The 20338-nt window shown below is 51.4% G+C and overlaps 1 protein-coding gene across 1 annotated transcript in view; it reads left to right on the forward strand.

Moving 5' to 3' along the window:
- The first annotated feature begins 5818 nt into the window (after window positions 1-5818).
- LOC136387815 (patr class I histocompatibility antigen, B-2 alpha chain-like) overlaps window positions 5819-20338 on the forward strand; it is a 79798-nt gene continuing 65278 nt past the window's right edge. The window contains exon 1 of the mRNA XM_066359887.1: window positions 5819-5901. Coding sequence (XP_066215984.1) covers window positions 5838-5901 — 64 coding nt within the window. The 5' untranslated portion in view covers window positions 5819-5837. The remainder of the gene's footprint in view (window positions 5902-20338) is intronic.

Below are 20338 nucleotides of genomic sequence, written 5' to 3' on the forward strand. Positions count from 1 at the left end.
ACCATGTGAAGTCCGCCTGAGCAGGAGTCCTATAACTGAGGGCATAAAGAAGGAGCCATGTTGAGACAGGTTGGAGGGTGGAGACAGGAAGTGGGCTGGCCCCACACCCACATGTGGCAGTTGAGAATCAGGAGAGAGATCTCAGCTGCAGAGGTTCCCCCAGAAGAGTGAGGTGTAAGAGTCCAACAGTAGGCTCCCCAGCCCGGAGCATCAGCACTAGGAAGAGGAGCCCCCTCAGCACCTGGCTGTGAACATCAGGGATTCCATCTGACTGGGTGAGACAGAGGCGGCTGCAGCCCCAGGTGTTCCTCTTAAAGGGCCAGCACAGACTCCCTTGGGCACTCACCCTAGGCTCCAGAGGAGGGACGGTGGCTCAGGGGGTGCCAGAGACATGCAGGGAGGGACTGAGTTGTGTGGCTCTAGACTGAGGGCTGAGGGACAGCTGCCACTTTCCTGTGTTGAGCCCCCCTACCCCCAACCAAACATGACTCTGCATTAGCCTGGTGGACACCACTCGTCCCAGCCTGAGACCACACCTCATCCAACTCCTGTGCCACCTGAGGCTCTTTGAGGGACTGAGCCTTACAGTAGGTGACAGGCAGCAGCTGTATGTATCCCAATCCTGGTACCTGGGGCAGCTGGCCTTGGTTCCCAGCATGGCCTCTCCCATGTGCCTCCAGGCCCAGCACAGGGAGCTACCAACCATGATCACTGTAGCTCCTCTCAGGTAGTGTTGGGCCTTGGCCTGCACTGCAGCTACTCCTAAGACGCCCCAGAACCAACACACTCAGTGGCCAGCTTCAGACACAAAACAGCACCACCCTATTAGCTCCTCAAGCAGAACAAGCAAAGGGAAATTTCAGCAAACACCAGGCTGCTGTGCTAAGTTTTATTTTATTAAGTCAGCCCCCAAAGAGCAGCTCTTATGCTGTGGCTGTGGCCAGTACTCACAGCCAGTCAGCCTGAGGGTCAACCCCACCCACAGATGTGCCAACACCAATCAAGGCTCAACAACAGGGCACATAGAACCCCTAAAAGGGTCATTCATGGAACACCCACTCAGGGGACCAGGAGATGGCACCACCGGGCCCCACAGGACACCTCCTACATCAGGCCACCCTGCCAAGACTGGGAGTCAGAGCAGATTCATCTAATACATAAAAGCAAAGGCAGAGAGGCAGCTGAGATGAGGAGACAGAGAAACAGGAGCCAAATGAAGGAGCAAAACCAAAGTGCAGAAACAGAACTGAACAGAATGGAGACCAGCGTCCACTAGAGGCGAGTCCACAGCACTGGTGTGAGGGGCTCACGGAGCTCAGTGAGGACTTCAACCAGAGAGGAGAAGGAGAGAAGGGACACAGGAACCACTTAGAGAATCCAGTCAAAGTGAAGAACACGTTAGATGGAATCAACAGCAGATCAGATGAAGCAGAAAACTGAATCAGCAATTTGGAAGACAAGGTACCAGAAAACACCCTTTCTGAACACACACACACACACACACACACACACATCTAAAGAATGAGGAGAGTTTAAGGGACCTCTGGGACAACATGGAGTGTAACAACATCCGCATCATAGGGGAACCAGGAGAAGAGAGAAAGCAAGGCATTGAAAACCTATATTAGGAAATAATGACTGAAAAGTTCCCTAACTTGAGGAAGGAAACAGACACAGACAGAGATTCCCAAACAGGATGAGCCCAAGGAAGCTGACATCAAGACATGTCACAATTAAAATGGCAAAGGTGAAACACAAAGAACCATTTTCAAAATTTTTATTTAGAAAATGAAATGTGCCTGACCCAGTGGTGGCGCAGTGGATAGAGCGTCAAACTGGGATGCGGAGGACCCAGGTTCGAGACCTCGAGGTCATCAGCTTGAGCATCGGTCATCAGGTTTGAGTAAAAAAAAGCTCACTAGCTTGGACCCAAGGTCCTTGGCTTGAGCAAGGGGTTACTCGGTCTGCTGTAGCCCCAAAGTCAAGGCACATATGAGAGAGCAATCAATGAACAACTAAAAGTGCCGCAACAAAAAACTGATGATTGATGCTTCTCATCTCTCCCCGTTCCTGTCTGTCTGTCCCTATCTATCCCGCTTTCTGACTCTCTCTCTGTCTCTGTAAAAAAAAAAAAAAAGAAATCAAATGTAACGGGTTCACATTGATCAATAAGAGAACGTAGGTTATAGGTTTCAGGTAAAATTTTCTATGGTGTTTGAACTGTTGATTATGTTGTGTACCCATCACCCAGAGTCAGATCATTTTCCATTACTGAGTATTTGTTCCTCCTTAGTCTCCTCCCTCCACCCACTCCCCACCTCCTTCTTCCCCTGGAAACCACTTCACTTTTCTCTATCTCCATGAGGCTCCGTTTCCTATCACACCTGTGTGTGAAATCACCCAGTTCTTAGCTTTTTCTGACTTACTTATTTCACTCAGTGTAATATGCTCAGGGTCCAGCCATGTTGTCCTAAATGGCAATGTGTCATCATTTCTCATGGCTGAGTGGTGTTCCAGTGTCTATATGGACCACATCTTCTTTATCCAGTCCTCTCTCAAGGGACACTTTGGTTGTTTCCATGTCTGCATCACTGTGAATAATGCTGTGATGAACATGGCGGTGTGTGTCTTCGTGTACCAATTTTTTTAGTTTTTCTGGGTGGATACCCGTAGAAGGATTGCTGGGTCATATGTTCAACTCTTAATTTCCTGAGGAACCACCATCCTTTCCTCCATACTGTCTGTACCAGTCTACATTCCCACCAGCAGGGAGTGAGGGTTCCTTCTTCTCCACAGCCTCTCCCACACTTGTTACCTGTCTTGTTGACAACAGCCAATCTAACAGGTGTGAGGTGGTATCTCATTGTAGTTTTGATTTGCATTCCTCTCAGAGCCATTGAAGATGAGCATCTTTTCATATATCCGTTGGCCGACAGAAAATGGGTCCCCTCCGTGTTCAAGGCTCTGTTCTGTGCTGGGAGCTGAGGGAGACACCGGGGAGCCCCGCTGAGCAGCAGAAAGGGGAGCAGGTCTTCCTTCCTCAGCGCTGTGACCACACGAGGGCGCCCCACGCAGCTCCCTGACGCTGACTGCGCGCTGGGAGGGTCTGGGCCGCAGTGGGTCAGGGGCAGCTGACCAGAGGCTGGGCCTCCCTGGGGGTGAAGAGGCTGCCTGGCGTCCTGGGCTCCGCAGGTGTCAGGGTCAGGGACGGGCAGGGACTGAGGGGGAGCAGCGCTCAGGGCCCCTGCGCCGTCTCCGAGGTGCCCCCTGCCCACTGCGACCCCGCTCTCCAGCCCCGTGATGAGGACACGACTCCCGGGAAACTGGAAAGAAACGTTTCTTCTGCTCTATGTTGACAGCGCTCCTTCTCGAGGTGCAACAGTAACAGCACTTGTGTGAGATTTTCTCAGGAAGGACACACGGAAAACGGTCACGTGCTCATCCCTGGCGGGACCCCTGGGAGCCCGGGGCTGCGCAGGGAGGGACACGTCCTGTTTCAACTCCTGGAAAGTCTGCAGTGACCTTTGCAAAATGTGTTACATTTGCAAGACCCTTTCCAGTCCAGGCCCAGGGGACACAGCGGTGGCCATGTGAGGGGCCCTGACCTAGGACCCCAGTGTTCCTCCCGCACAGGCGCCCAGGGTGCTCACACCTCGGAGCCCGCGCTCTGTCCCGGGGCTGAGGACCTGTCACCAGGCAGCACCTCCCTGCCTGACCGTCTCCCCAGGTCCTCCTGAGGAGCCACCCTGTCCTGCCCAGGTCACCTCATCCTCCCTCTCCCCTTGCTGCTGGGCTTTTGTTCACACCCAGGTCACTAGCACTCTTTACACTGTATCTATTTGTTTACTGTCTGTCCCTTCCTGAGACCGTAAGCTCTGTGAGGACAGGGACAGGGATGTGATGTCCACAGCTGCATTTCCACTGCCTGAAATGTTCCGTTGTTGTGTGTTCAGTGAGTGAATGAGAGAGTGCACTCAGACTGCCACACTCACAGCTGCACATGGACACACCAAGTGTGTATCACACTGACATGCTCACACACAGAGACACACACACAAATGCACTCACATAGAGAGACATACAGACATCCTCACACACATACTAACAGGCTTATACACATTGACATGCTCAAAACACAGACACATACAGACACACACACAGACATGCTCCACACACAGACACGCTGACATCCTCACAGAGATGCTTAAAGCCTAATTTTTATTCAACACGATGTTGTGAATGTTTCCCATGTTATTATACATCATTACTTAAAATTCTCCAAGTTACTGTGATATATTTCAAACATACCTAAAGTTTAAAAGCACTTAATTTAATCACAATAATATTGTGAAAGAACTAGATTTAATTACTTAACATTTTGTTTTTTTTATATATGTAATGTATTTCTATAATTTTTGTTAAAATTTTTGAAAATAACCTGCTAACATCATAACCTTCACCCCTAAACATTCCAGTATTCATCTCTTAAAAAATAACATTATCCTTCAAATACTATCATTAGTACGAAGAAGACAATTGTAATTCCCTAACAGTATAAAGTGTCAAAGTCACACAAGGTCCTCTGTGTCATCCCCCCAGAGCCTCTCACGTGGAGAAGAGGAGCGCTCAGGGCCTTGTGCCGTCTCTGAGTGTCCACCCCTCCCGGCCACAACTTTCTCTGTCCCCTTGATGCTAACACCACGTAAACTGAGAAGTAGAAACATTTCTTTCACTTCCTATTTCTCAGTTTTTTTAAACTCAGATATTTTAATGAAATTATCTCTTATTGGAAACAACATCTTAATGTCTACATAAACGTCCACAGTGTGGACACGCACATGGAGGCTCCAGCCAACCTTCCTGCTCTCTCTCCATCATTTGGATGACTACTTTGAGCCCTTGTAACTTCGAGGATGTACATGCTCCTGTTGAAATGTGCAGTGACACACGGCTTCCCTGGGCTTCTCTGTATTGAGGTGGGGGGGGGGGAGTCACAGACAAACTCAGGGCTACGGAATGAAGATCATTTCACAATGTAACAATCCCGAGTCACAGACACACTGTGTAGGAAGTAGAATTCAGGAGCTTTGTGAGTCTGACCGCAGTGCTGGTTAGACACATTTCTGGACCAAGGGGCCAAAATTACTTCTTTACAGATCAGGTTTCTGATGTTCAGGGTTTCCAAGACTGTGCTCCCCACTGGGGTTCACAGACAACAGGGAGACTGGTCTCTGAGGATCTCCATCCTGTGTTTTCAGACACAGCTCCTCCAGGGTTAAGAGAAACCCCTGTCCCTCCACCTCCATTCCCTGGGCAAGGTTACTCTCTGGCATCAAGTACCCTGGGTGAGTTTTCTTCTAGAAGAGTCCAGGGGGAGAGATAAGGGGTGGGAGGCAGTGAGTCCATTTTAAGGGTATGGACTCTGGAAAGAGAAGAAGAGTAAAGGACGAGCCCAGCCTGGGGGTCTCTCCTTGGTGTCTTCACACAGCCCCTGGGCCAGGACTCAGAAAGACAGGTGACAGAAAGCTTCCTGCACAGGAGGTGGGGTCAGGGCACAGTTTCGGGTCCCCAGGCCTGGCTCTTGGTTTCTTTGCCCGAAGGCAGAGTCTGGAGGAGACAGTGAGTGTCTGGGAGTCGACATCTGCCAGAGGTCACTTCTCCCTCTCACAACCCGTTCGGATCCCTCTTTCCGGATACTCATGATGAGTCCCCAGATATCACTCCCATTGGGTGTCCAGTTTTTAGAGAAGCCAATCACCGTACCTGAGGTCCCCGGTTATAATGTCTCCGCTGACCAGGTGGACTCAGATTGTCCCCAGACTCTGGGTATTCTGGTCATGGGGTCCCCATTTCTCCTGCTGCTGCTCCCGGGGGCCCTGGTCCTGACCCGGACCTGGGCGGGTGAGTGCGGGCCGGGTGGGAGCGGCCTCTTCTTGGAGGAGCGAGGGAACTCGAGAAGTGCTCAGGACCCGGGGAGGGCGTGTGTCCTCCGCCCGTGTCCTGACCCCTGCTCTGTTCTGGCCCCTTTTCCGTCTCCGGGGCTCGGGACCCGCACAAGGCGGTGATCACAGTTCTCATCCCCTCCCCGTCCCCAGGTCCCCACGCCCTGAGATATTTCCGCACCGCCGTGTCCCGGCCCGGCCGCGGGGAGACCTGGTACATCGAAGTCGGTTACGTGGACGACACGCAGTTCTTGCGGTTCAACAGCGACGCCGCGAGCCCGAGGGCGGAGCCGCGGGCCCCGTGGATGGAGCAGCCGTGGGTGGAGCAGGAGCACCCGCAGTATTGGGACCGCAAGACGCAAATCTTCAAGGACCACGCACAGCATTACCGAGGGAGCCTGAGCCCTGCGCGGCTACTACAACCAGAGCGAGGACGGTGAGCCTCGCGCGTGCGTCCCGGTCACGACCTCATCCCCATGGACGGGCACTGGTCGCCCGAGTGTCCGGGTCTGAGCTCCACCCGAGACCGCAAGACCTCCCACCTCACCCGGGAGGAGCCCGCGAGACTTTGACCCGGTTTCATTTACGGTTTAGCTTTAAATCCCCGCGGTCAGGGCGGGGGCGGGGCCGAGTGGGCGGGGCCGAGTGGGCGGGGCCGAGTGGGCGGGGCCGAGTGGGCGGGGCTGACCGCGGGGCGGGGTCAGGGTCTCACACCCTCCAGGGGATGGCTGGTTGCGACGTGGACCCGGACGGGCGCCTCCTCCGCGGGTACAGTCAGCACGCCTACGACGGTACCGACTACCTCGCCCTGAACGAGGACCTGCGCTCCTGGACCGCGGCCGACGCAGTAGCTCAGATCACCCGGCGGGAGTTGGAGGAGATCGGTCAGGCGGAGCGCGTGAGGATCTACCTGCAGGGGGAGTGCGTGCAGTGGCTCCGCCTTCTCCTGGAAAAGGGGAAGGAGACGCTGCAGCGCGCAGGTACCAGGGCCGCGGGGCTCCCTCCTCTCCCCTCGGGCTGCGGCTCCTACACGGAGACAGGAGATGGACCGGGGTCAGAACACCCTCCTTTGGGTCGGACTTGGAGTTCCCTGGGTTTTCAGATCTGGGACCAGAGATCGACTCCCCCTTCTCTCGGGGACAATTACGTGCAGTCTCTCCGGGATGGAGGGGAGACCAACCCTGAAATAACCCATCAGCGGTTCCCCTTGAACCTGGCTGTGGCCCTGGGACCCATGGAAACTTTCTCCCTCAGACCTTGTTCTCTGTCCCCCACGCAGTATGTCTGAGGGCCGACCGGCTTTTCTGAGTAATTTAGTCTCCAGGCAAGTCGGAACCAGAAACGTATTTTCTTCCCTCAGGTCCTGTCTTCTACCCTGGAGTGTGTCACTCTGACTCTAGAACTTTCCAAAGACTAAGAGATCATCCCAGTTGCCTCTGTCCAGGCTGGTGTCTGGGTTTTGTGCTCCCTCCCCCACCCCAGCTGTCCTGTCCACTCTCAGGATGGTCACAGGAGTGCTGCTGGAGTGGCCCATGAGGGATAAAAAGTTCCTGCATTTCTCACCCTTCTCCTCAGACCCCCCAAAGGCACACGTGACCCACCACCCCATCTCTGACCATGAGGTCACCCTGAGGTGCTGGGCCCTGGGCTTCTACCCTGCGGAGATCACCCTGACCTGGCAGCGTGACGGGCAGGACCTGACCCAGGACATGGAGCTTGTGGAGACCAGGCCTGCGGGGGACGGGAGCTTCCAGAAGTGGGCGGCTGTGGTGGTGCCCCCTGGAGAGGAGCAGAGCTACACGTGCCATGTGCAGCACGAGGGGCTGCCCGAGCCCCTGACCCTGAGATGGGGTGAGGAGGGGACGAGGGCACAGAGCCTCTTAGGGAGCAGGGGCCTCTGGAGGACTTCAGCAGGGTCGGGGCTGTGGCCTGGGGGTCAGGGCCCTCACCTTCCCTCCCCTTCCCAGAGCCTCCTCAGGCCACCATCCCCACTGTGGTCACCGTTGCTGTCCTGGTCCTCCTTGGAGCTGTGGTCACTGGAGCTGTGGTGGGAGCTGTGATGTGGAGGAGGAGGCGCTCAGGTAGGGAAGGGTGGGGTCTGAGTTTCTTGTCCCACAGGGGGTTTCAAGCTCAGGAAGAAGTGTGTCCACTTCATTAATGGGAAGTACTGTCCCCACGCCTGTGCTTCCCCAGTCCGGGGCTGTTTGCTAACATTGACTGTTTAGTGAGGCACGTGTGAACATGAGGGACAGATTTATCACCTTGATGAGTCAGTGATGGGGACCTGGTCCCCAACAGTCACAGGTCAGAGGAGAAGATCCTGCTGAGGACAGACCTCCTGGAGGGAGATTGTTTCAGTTCCCACACATGTATTTTCCTCAGGTTTCCTGATCCTGCCCTGGGTCTGCAGTCACAGTTCTGGAAACTTCTCTGGGGCCCAGGACTAGGGGTTCCTTTAGGACCTCATGGCCCTGCCTCCTCCCTGGTCTCTCACAGGATGTTTTCTTCCTGCAGGTGGGAGAGGAGGGAGCTACGCTCAGGCTGTCAGTCAGTTCAGAGGGGGTGACCATGTGACCCTCTGTCAATGGAAATGGAAGCCATGGACCTCACCCCTCATAGTTCCTCCTTTATTCTCCTGTCCTGAGGGCTCTGACCATGTCCTGTTGTTCTATACCAGGCAGTGACAGTTCCCAGGGCTCTGATGTGTCTCTCAGGGTTTGTAAAAGTGAGATCCTGATGTGGGGAGGGGTTGGGGCAGAGGGGACAGGTCTGGGTAATAGGGCTTCTCTGGGACATTCTGAGCATGAGGGGAGGTATTGAGAATGTCACTAGTTACAATGACTGACCCGAGTTTGTTTGTGATTATGTTCTTCAGCGTGAGACAGCTGCCTTGTCGGGGACTGAGTGACGAAAGATGCATCAAACACACACCCACCAACCCAATTTGTGACTTCAGGAACCTCTCACTTCTCTTTCTGCAAAGGGCATCTGAATGTGTCTGCATTCCTATCAGCATAATGCAAGGAGGTGGGAGGCTGGCCCACCCCTGCCCCCATGTCCCCTCCCCACACTTCCCTGTCCAGCAGAGGGGGGCTGGGCCCTCCCCATCCCTGTCTGTACTTTGTGGAGCACTGAGCTGCAGCTCCTTACTCCCTTATTGAAATAAGACTTTGGGTGGGAATTAGTTTTTTCACTTCTTGCTGTGGGGGTTGTTGGGTTAATTCGAGAAGAAGATCCTAAAGTTTGAGAGGAAATAAATGGGAGCACTGAGAACTTTCCAGAACCCGTGTGTCTGCTGTGCTGAGTCTGTTGCAGGGACAGGAGAGGCTGTGAGGACCAAGCGTAGTCGGGGCCTGTGCCCAGTCAGTGCTCAGTGCTGAGACCAGCTCAGTAGTCAGTATACAGGAAAGGAAGGCACTGCAGCTCTTAAGAAAAAACACACAAGCCCTGGCCGGCTAGCTCAGCAGTAGAGCGTCGGCCTGGCGTGTGGAAGTCTTGGGTTTGATTCTCGGCCAGGGCACACAGGAAAAGCTTCCATTTGCTTCTTTACCCTTCCCCCTCTCCTTTCTATCTATCTCTCTCTTCCCCTCCTGAAACCAAGGCTCCACTGGAGCAAAGTTGGCCCCAGGCGCTGAGGATGGCTCCAGGGCCTGTGTCTCAGGTGCTAGACTGGTTCCAGTTGCAACAGAGCAACACCCAAGATGGGCCGAGTAGTGCCCCCTGATGGGCGTGCTGGGTGGATCCTGGTTGGGCACATGAGGGCATCTCTCTACCTCCCTGCTTCACATTTCAGAAAAAAAAAAAAAGAAAATAAAAAACACACAAGACACAACATACAGAAAAGTTAGGTACAGGCAATTCCAAGCCCCTAGGACCCAGAGCCCAGATCTCTGCAACCTCATCAAATTTATTCGTGTCTTTGCTCATCAAGTAAATTAGCAGAGCCTGGGTCAGATGAGCCTAGAATGGATCCAGGTGCAGAACTAATCCTTTCAGGTGTGCAGGAAATGGCTACAGGGATCAGCTGCTTCCTATAAACAGTCACAGTAGTGCTGGTCAGAGCAGCGTTCTGCCCCACAGGACTTGATGTTCCAAAGTCCACACCAAAGATGGTCTCAGGGCAGCATCCTAATCTCTGGCCATTTTCTTACATGTCCCCTTTTTGTTTTTGTGTTTCTCTGTTAGCAGTTTTGCAGCCTCTCTCTGTGTTGATTGTCTGAGGTATTGTTGTGAGCATCTGAGGACTAAAGAAAACAAAGGAAAATAATACATATCCTAATGAGACCTCCCAATAATCCAGTACCCCATTGTTTTATCTGAGAAATAGAATTAAGGGCTTGCAGACCATCAGCAATGCCACGCGCAGTGTTAATTAGACACACTCCATCATTAAGTCTCCCGGGAATTGCAAGTCTCATTCTCCTTGCTACAGTCTCCAACTGCATACCCCCTAGGGGCCCAGTCAATCACAGTTCCATAGGAACCAGTAAGTAGCAAAACACTATCAGGTCCGCGACAATCTTCCCAGTGCATTTTCTCAGTGGATGGAGTCCAAAGTGCAGGCATGGTCAGCTGTAGCACTGCCTGCAGCTAAGGGTCCTGGAAGATTAGTATGTGAACAAATATGAGTGATACAGAAAAGGAAGCGGCGTTGTTGGACAGTTTGGTATAATTGAAAATAAAGATTAGTAAGAGGTTGTGGTAAAGAAATTTTTAACAAAGGTGTTTCAATCATCCTTGTGACGTACTACATAAACAATCACTAACAATGTTAACTGGATTGGGAAAATCCTGCAAAGCAGAAATAATAGCATATAATTCAGCTTGTTGAGCAGAAAAACCCGGGGTGGAAATCTGTTTCTGTATCACCTGGGTACAGACAGCATGTCCATTACCAGAGCCATTGGTAAAGATGGTGGGACATTAGATAAAACTTCCAGCCGGGTAATATGAGGTAGGATCCACTGAGCCTGTCTCAGGAACTGGAAAAGAGAGTTTTTGGATAATTATCAATAATCCCTGGGAAATCAGCTAAAGCTATCTGCCAGTGTAAATGATTCTGAAAACAAGAAGAAACGTCAGCTCTTGTTAAGGGAAGGATGATCATAGATGGATCACATCCCACAAGTTGTCGAATCTGTTCTCTCCCTTTGAGAATAAGTGAGGACATGAGATCAAGATGGGGAGAGAGATTTGATGGTAGAATTAGGTAAGAATAGCCATTCAACTAATTCATCATGCTGAACAATAACACCTGTAGCAGAGACCGGGACAGTCTGTTGAATCTTCTCAGGTGCTATTTTTAAGCCAACAATTTGCACCTCTTTCTCTGAAGCAGCAAAGGCTTTAGTTAATTCTTCTTGGTTTCCTGCTGTTACAAGAACATTGTTCAGTTCTGAGGGAAATGTGACCAATCAGGTTCCAGGGCTTTAGCTACAAAGTTTTCACAGATAGTAGGGCTGGTACGCTGCCTTCTGGCAACACCTTCCACTGAAATCTTTTCACTGGCTCTTTAGCATTCAGGGAAGGTACAGAAAAGGCAAATTTTTCTCAATCTTCCTGTGCCTAAGGTATGTGAAGAGACAATGTTTTAAGTCAATCACTGTTAATGGCCACTCATTAGATATGAAAGATGGATTTGGTAACCCTGGTTGTAAAGCCTCCATATGTTGAATTACTGCATTTCCTGCACATAAATCTATCAAACTCTCCACCTTCCCAATTTTTTTCTTCATCACAAACACTGGAGAATTCCATGGGCTAAATGATTTCTCTCTATGTCCTTTTTCTAATGGCTCTAATACTAATTCTTGAAGAGCCTCCAATCTTTCCTTAGCTAATGGCCACTGTTCAATCCAAACAGGCTTATCTGCTGTCCATTTTAAAGGCACTGCTTGGGGTTTAGAGAGGAGGCTTTTGTGAACAGCAGCCGCTAGAGAAAATGCGACGGGTTCTCTGTTGCTTGTCTATGGCTTCTTGTTTCAGGCTGTAAGGACACTGTAATGCCTTGATGTTTACCGATGCCACTCTCTTTGTAACTGTCACTGGAAAAGCCATCTGTGATGCATCCCAATCTTCCTCTCTACGGGCCTGGAATATTCCTTTCTGAAGAGCCAGTAACTTGGCGGTGACTCCCTAGGTACAAGAACAGGTGGAGGAGGGGACAGCAAATTTCTGAAAAATCAATGAAAGGGGCAGATGGTGAGAAAGTTTGTCAACCATCAGAGCACCTTCAGGTTCAGTGTATTTAATCTCATATTTTCATCTCCCTCATCATCTCCCTCTTCCTCCTCCTCATCATATTGCAAAGGTTCTAAAACAGATTGAACTGAGGTCTAAGTTTGCTGGATAGTAACTGGCAACGAATCACCTTGAGTAGATAATTTTCGGCTCTTTCCTCCCTTTCCCCGTCGTGTAAACCTAGACTTCCTAAAGCAGGAACCAAGTGCCGTGCTTCTCAGTCACTTGTGATCATTCTGAAAGTTTCCTTCCCTGCTTTAGCCCCGCCAGCCGTCAACAGCTGTTTTCAGAGACAGACATAGGGACGGCATTTCATAACACTGTCCCTTTCCCCCTGGTTACCCTGTATTTTCTAGAGGACGTCCTTACCACTTTCCTGTGACTGACTAAACCGAGGCCTCTATATCCCCTTGGGGTCCAGCAGTTACTTCCTTACTTTATTTATCACCCTGGTAATCTTTCTTCCAACCGTGTTACTGTTCAAATTGGGTCCCTGTTTGGGCACCAGTTGCTGAGACCCACTCAGCAATGGATGTGCAGGAAAAAAAGGCGCTGCAGGACTTAAGGAAATACACACACAGGACACAACATAGAGAAAATATGGGTACAGGGAACTCCAAGCTTCTAGGACTGAGAGCCCAGATCTCTGCGGCTTCATTGTATTTATTGTTCTCTTTACTCATCAAGCTAATTAACAGCCTAGGTTAAATTAGCACAGCATGGATTTGGGTGCAAAGAAGGATGATTAACTAAGACTTTTCAGGTATGCAGGAAAAGGCTATAAAAATCAGCTGCTCCCTATAAACAACCCTATCAGTGCTTGCAGGGATAGCATTCTGCCCCCACAGGACTTGATGTTCCAAAGTCCACACCAAGGACCTGTCTCAGGGCAGCATCCTAATCTCTGGCCATTTCCCACACCCCTTCCCTCCATCACATGGATGTGGTCACACTTCAGAAGCTCTCTGAACACCATGATAAAGGTTTGTTTTGTGTTTTCTTGGAACTTTTCCTATATGGACAGGATTGATTAAATCATTGGCCATTGGGGATTGAACTCCCAGCGGTTTGGGCAGTGAGGCTGAAAGTTCCAACCATCTGAGCAAGCTTGTCTTTCTGGTGACCAGCCCCATCCTGAAGCTACCCAGGACCCTCAGCCATGGGCCATCTCATGAGCATCCCAGGAGTTTATGAGTGTTTTATGACCTCTTTGCCAGGAAGCAGGGTGAAGACCAAATATTTTTCATCATTTCACAGGTGTTTGACCAAAGACTCATTGATAGAAAAAGTAGCATAGCAGTTAATAGACGCCGGCACACCCACTGCTTAGGTTTGATTGAGGCCAACACTCAAAGTGAAAAACTATGACTGCCCCAGGAAGTCTACCAGATGAGGAAGGGGTAAGCCAGATTCCCAAAGCATCATACATTTTATTCCCACAAAGAGATAAAACTATTGTTCTAAAGGCTGGCACATTACTAGAAACCCATTTGGTCACTAACAATTAGTCCAGTCCAGCATTTAATTGAGGATATTCACATGGCCAAAAAAATTATAAAAATTGATCACAATTTTTGGTCAGAGGGGAAATTCAAATTAAGTCATATGTGCTATTGCTGCACCCCTCCCAGAATGGCTACAATGAAAACCTTAGACCAAGTAAATTGTTGGCAAGGATTAGGACTAATTCAATCTCTCATGTACTGCAAGTTTGAGAGTCAGTTGATTCAAATACTTTGAGAAATACTTTGGTAGAAGTTACTACAGCCAGACAGAGGCTCGCTTTGGGGCCCAGCATGTCCACTCCTAGTTGTATACCCAGTAGACATACACACAAATGTGTGACAGATAGTGTGAAGAACTTATTCAGAGCTGCACAATTTGTAAACCTGGTTATAACAAATGCTCATAAGTTGCAAAAGACATGGTGTGTGGTCTGTTCACATAATAAAATCCTCTGTGACCATGAGAGTGAACACACTACAACCTCACACTATTATAATACTGTGTGTTTACTCTAACAGAAAAATTAAAAAGTAAATGTAAAAAAGAAATAAAGGAGTAATGAAGACATTCCCAGGTGAACAAAAGCTGAGGAGTTCATCTCACCTACCTGTAATGCTGGAAGGATCCCTTTACGCTGAAACAAAAGGACACTAAGAAGTGATTTCAAATTAGATGAAGAACTAAGAACAGTACATGGAACTGCACAGCTAAACATAGAAGCCAGTACTGTCGCTTTTTTATTGGTAGCTATTTTCCCTACATGATTTAAAAGACAATACGATGCACAGATGTCCATCAGCTGATGAATGGATAAGGAAATGGTGGTGTAACCATAAGATGGAATATGATGTGAACATTTAAACAATGAAGCACTCATCGATACTACAGTGTGAATGAACCTTGAAGACATTGTGATAGTGAAAGAAGCCAGACACAAAAGCTCCATGTGGTCTGACTCCATTTACATCAAATATCCAGAAGAGGCAAAGGGAGACAGAAAGCAGATCAGTGACTCCGTGGACGGGGCAGTGGGGATGGGGGTGACTGATTACTGGGTAAGTGACTTAGTAAAATGGTAAAAAAAAGTGGTAAATTTTATGTTATGCCTATTTTGTATTAATTTTCTAAAGGCTTGGAAATTCATTGCAAACACTTCTGTATGGTAACCTGAGGTGGCTTTAGCTCTGCCCGTCTGTCCTCTCCCATCAGGACTCATCTGCTCCTCAGAGCTGCCCTTGGTCTTCCGCCTGTGGGACCCCGTCCTTCAGGGCCCCCTCTGGGTCAGCAAGGTCTAAACCCCAAACCGACCTCCTGCCTTGAATCCAAACCCTCAGGTGCAAGTCCGGGGGTAATTTTCAGGGAAAGTTAGGAGACAGTCTTTTAAAAAAATTATCAGTATTATTTAAGACTGCTAGGAACAGGTGCTTGCAGTTTGTTGACTTTCTAGAAAAAAATCAAGTTGTATATTTTTATTAAAAGTAAAAATGAGGTTCTTAAAAATCTCAGCTTGACCAAATATGAAACAATTTATGAACTTTTAAAGGTGTACTGACCAAAACCAGGCTCTTTCTTTTCTTTTCTTTTTTTTTAAAGCACATTCATCATGAACAAAAAGAGAAGGCTTTAGGTAAAAACAACAATGACAAAAGCACCCGTGCTGCATAGACGATGCAGGTGGTTCTAGTTATCTGGCGGGTGGACAAAAAGCCAGCCCTCAGGTCTTCAGCTCCAATCCTCTGCTCCTTTCTTGTTGCTGGGACTCCGTGTCCATGTCTTCTTGCTGCTGACTGACCCGATGAGGCAGAGAAGGTCAGCCCGCACTCACTCAGCCCGCCCTGCTCGGCCCCACAGCAGGGGGTTCTCAGCTGGTGGACGGGCTGCTCTTGTCTCCTTGCTGCCTTGTGGTTTAGGGTTTTCTGGGCGTCTGTGTTGGTCATTGAAGTTGCCCCGGCACCGACGTGGAGGTGGCGACTGACCTTGTGTCTCCTCTCCTTGATTTTCCTTGTCTTCAGCGTCCCCGGCCTCTCCAGGCTCTGTGGTGGGGGGGGGCCCCTGCGGAAACGTGGCCGTAGCCCCGATACCCACTCTGCTCACTGGTCCCCCTGCTCTCCTGCCCCATGGTTGTCAGCGCCCCACATCCCCTCTCCCTGTATGGGGACCGAGTACTGTGGTCCATGCCCACTGGGTGTCCGCATGGGGTAGGTGGGAACCCTCACCTGCGGGAGGGTCGGTGCTGTTGGGCCTGGCCTTCAGCCCATTCTCTGGTGTCTCATGCTTTTCCCCTGCCCACCATTCTGGTCATTCTGCAGGTGACGGAGCGGAGGACCCCGGCCACGTGGACAGAGTCTGTACTGGGTCCGGTCTGGGGCACGTTTCCTGCCTTGTGCTGGACGCCAGGGGGTGGGGTGGGGGGGGTGTTTTGACATGTGCGGCCTCCACCAGCATGGAGCTCCCCAGTCTGTCCATCTCCTACCCCACGGGGCGCTCCCCGAGGTCACTGTCCTTATGGCAGTCTGGTGTGCAAATGCACCTTTCTTGGTGGCATTCCTGCTCCTGAGACCATATCTGTTCTTTACACTGAACCATTTCACTTTTCCCAGAACCTTCCTTGCGATGACCTTCCTGTCCCCTCCCCTCCCACAGGTGCCCTCATGTGATGTCACCGCTCCCCTCAGCTCCCGGTGGTGCCTGTCCTGGTACCCGCAGGGCTGTGGGTGGCTGAGGCCAGTGGTTGCCGGGTCCTGGCCTGGCTGCCCGTGATTGCGGTGAGGTGACAGGGACAGGGCCTGCTGGGCAGCGGAGGCTCCTCCTAGGGTGCTACGGCCACGAGGCCAGCAGTGCTTGGGGGGCTGCTCAGGGCTCCCTGGGGTCTGCCCTCCGCTCCAGCTACTGACCAACTCCATTGTCTTATAACAAGAGTCCCTGCGGATGGCAGTGATTGGCCTTAATGTGAATGGTTTCCTGCTCACAACCAAACGTGTCATTTGGTTTGTGCAGGTGGGATCAGCGGGGGACCAGAGGCGGCTGCAGGAACACTGGGCACCTGTTCCTGGCTGGTGGCTGAGTGACCACCCAGCTCCCCCACACTGAAGAAAGGCGGGAGCTCCCATCCTGGGGTCTCACTGCTCTAACCACTGTGGTGGAGCCTCCGTCCACGTGGCTCACGCCTGGGCGGGCTCCACAGGGTTCTGAGCGTCCTTGACTTCTCAAGGGCGACATTCTCTGTGCGCCCAGGACCAGCAGGCAGTAATCTGCGCATTGATGACATTCTCTAGCGGGCGGGGCCGGGCGCGGGCGCCAGAGGGCGGCAGAGACCACGACACTCTGGGGCAGGAGGCGCGGGTGCGCGGTGGGGTTTCACCAGGGGCTGTTTTCCTGCCTGGCGTCTAGACCCGCGTGAGAGAGCTTCCTGCGGAGAGAAGGAGTTAGCTCCAGTTCTCCAGGGTCTCAGGGATGCGGGGCTGTCCCGTGCCGTGGGAGATCCACAGGGGAAAGAAATAGGAGCGTGTTTGTGTGGGGTGGGTGCCTACTCCGGGTCAGGGTGCAAGGCAACTCGGGTGTTTCCGACGCGAAACCGGAAAACACACCCGTCCACACGGCCGTCTATTGTCGCCCTCCCGCCCCCGCCGCCAGGAGTCCAGAACAGAGAGGGGCGTCTCGACCGGGATGAGACCCTGGTATAAATAAATGTCCATCTGCCAGGACGGGCCGGAGCCAGGACGCGCTGTGTGAGGTCACAGCCTAAGTCCAGAACGCGGGGCCCTTTCTAAACGCACTCCCTGTCCGAGGCCTGTGCCTCTCACTGTCCCCGTGCTGGAGTTTTACATCAGGTGCAGAGTCACTGTCCCTGAGCGTCTGCAGCAGGCGGACGGGAGCCTGACCCTGGGTCTGTTCTGCTTGGAGCAAGGTGCCGGCCGCGTCTCAGGCTCTGAGCTGGGGCTCCGCTTCCTGCAGCGAGACCTTCCTGCGTCTGCGGAGCAAGGACAGTCAGGACGCCTGGGAGGGGGGCGAGGTGTGTCCATCTCCTGACCACTCCCCTGTCTCACATAAGGGACAGACACGGGACAGCAATGCCCCAGACAGCCGGAGGCCCCTGAAATCAGACAGGGGGAGACAAGATGGCCTTAGGGAGGGGGAGTCCCCAGGGGGACCCTTATCCCAGCCAGTCACACGGGGTCTCCTGGGACTCGGGCTCGTGCAGGGGCCACTCAGTGCTGGACTAGTCTTCACACCGCTCCCGACTGAAGTCCCAGTGACAGGATCCCAGGATGGAGAAGTTCATGTCACTGTCTGAGGTGCTTTTAGTGGCTGAATACATCCTCTTTCCTCCTTTCCTTTCTGTTCCCTGGGGATTTTGAGAAACAGGGACTACTCCAGCCTGGTTCTTCCTGAGAGGGTGGGTGGCAGAGGGATGAAGCCCCTTCCTTGTGCTGTGACTCCGGGGCACCTGATGGGAAGAGCCTCAGGCCTGAGCTGGCTCTCACCCTCTGCCCCTGGGGGTGGGGGAGGGGACAGCAGACACTGTGCCCTGTGAAGGAGGCCTGGGGACCCCGTTCTCATCAGGTGGATGCAGTCTCTCACCGCGATTTTTCTTTCCGTGGATTTGGAGGAACACGGGTTCACAGCTAGATTAAGTGTTTCTTGTTCCTCCACAGGCTCCTGGTCTGACCCGAAACCGTGTGTGTTGAAACAAGGGTTTCTCTGCGTTTCTTCGTCCCAGAGGGTGGTTCCGAGACAGACTCAGCTTCCCTGGAAGATCCTGGTGCCTGGATTCGCCAGGAACTTGTTCGGTCATCCTTCTCTCTGTTCCCGCCTGCAGTTCTCTCACGGGTCCTCCCTCCCAGCTCCCTTCTGTTTAACTCCAAGGACAAGGAAACTCAGTGTCCTCGTCTACTTCTCCTAAGAATGTGCACCCCATCATCTCCGTGTCGCCTTCAGTTTCTGAGGATTTTGGTAAACGCTGGGACTCAATGAAGAAGCTCACTGTGGTTTATTCATAGACAAGAAGGAAATGGGGGTCTCCCAGCTACTGGGGAGGGGGCACCTTGGACAGGGCCTCCCGGAACCTGCTGTGTGTTGCTGGGCTGCCCCGTGGGCATGTTCACTGCCTTCACCCAGGGAGCTCGGGAACAGTTGTTCTCGGTTATTCGAGGACGAGCAGACCGTGATTCTGGGCTGTCCAACCCGTATTCACACAGCACTGATTCAACCTGTAACTTATTAGGAGCATGCTGTTTTCATTATCATTTAGAAATCACATTCAGGTCAGAATTTTAAGAATTAGAAATGTCATATAATAAATGTAAATCCTTTTCTTTTCATACAATAGTAAAGAGTCCTAGGTCAAAACTAAAAAGCTAAGTCTTTTTTTTTTCTTTTTTTTTTTTTTTCTTTTTTTTTTTTTTGTATTTTTCTGAAGCTGGAAACGGGGAGAGACAGACAGACTCCCGCATGCGCCGGACCGGGATCCACCCGGCACGCCCACCAGGGGGCGACGCTCTGCCCCTCCGGGGCGTCGCTCTGTTGCGACCAGAGCCACTCGAGCGCCTGGGGCAGAGGCCAAGGAGCCATCCCCAGCGCCCGGGCCATCTTTGCTCCAATGGAGCCTCGGCTGCGGGAGGGGAAGAGAGAGACAGAGAGGAAGGAGGGGGGGAGGGGGGGAGAAGCAGATGGGCGCTTCTCCTGTGTGTCCTGGCCGGGAATCGAACCTGGGACTTCTGCACGCCAGGCCGACGCTCTACCACTGAGCCAACCGGCCAGGGCAAAAGCTAAGTCTTTTTAATGCAACAACATGTGGACGAGACAGACTTATCGTAAGTCTACATCCATCTAGTCGCCCAGCCCCCTGTCCTAGGGACACAGGGTGGGACAGGCGTGCCTCTGGTTAGAAAGGCTCACAGCCACACACACAGCTCTCCTTCTCACAGGCGGCCCTGCTCCTACCGTCCACACTGACGGCGGGTGTTGTGTTCTGTGTCAAATTATTGTGAAGGTGAAGAGAGGGGACATTTTAGTCTAACTGTTCGTTTGGCATAAGGTATAGAGCAGTTTTTTCAATGGATGTGACACAAGAAATTTAAAAGATGTAATTACTGACTATTTTTTCAGGGGCACTGACCTCTTTTCCCCTAAACTGTCAAGTTAAAAAATGACAACAGCCAACACAACAATAGAAATCCAACCAGTGTCACTGAATCAAAATTATATGTATTTTTGGTCAAATTGGCAAAAAATAAACTTTTCGTTGTACTCTGAAATTTTAGTAATTCATTTATGTGTGCTATGAGATGAAAATGATTGAAAATGGCTGCATTAATTCTTGTTCAAATGTTGAACTAGCCTTGCACACCTGGGATGGATCCCACGTGGCTGTGATGGACAGTTCTCCTTATACACTGTGGGCTTGATGTGCTGATATTTTGTTGAGGATGTTTATGCCTGTGTTGATGAGAGATATCAGTCTGTGGTTTTCCTGTAATGTGTGTCTGGTGTTGGTATCAGGACAATGCTGACCTCACAGAATGAAGTGGGAGGTACTCCCCTCCCATCTTCTGAAGGAGACTGTGGAGAATTCGTATAATTTCTCCCCCGATCGTTTGGTGGAATTCACCAGTGACCCCACTGGGGCTTGGACTTTCTGTTTTGAAATG

The sequence above is a fragment of the Saccopteryx leptura genome, chromosome 1 (genome assembly GCF_036850995.1).
Source record: "Saccopteryx leptura isolate mSacLep1 chromosome 1, mSacLep1_pri_phased_curated, whole genome shotgun sequence".
NCBI lineage: Eukaryota > Metazoa > Chordata > Mammalia > Chiroptera > Emballonuridae > Saccopteryx > Saccopteryx leptura.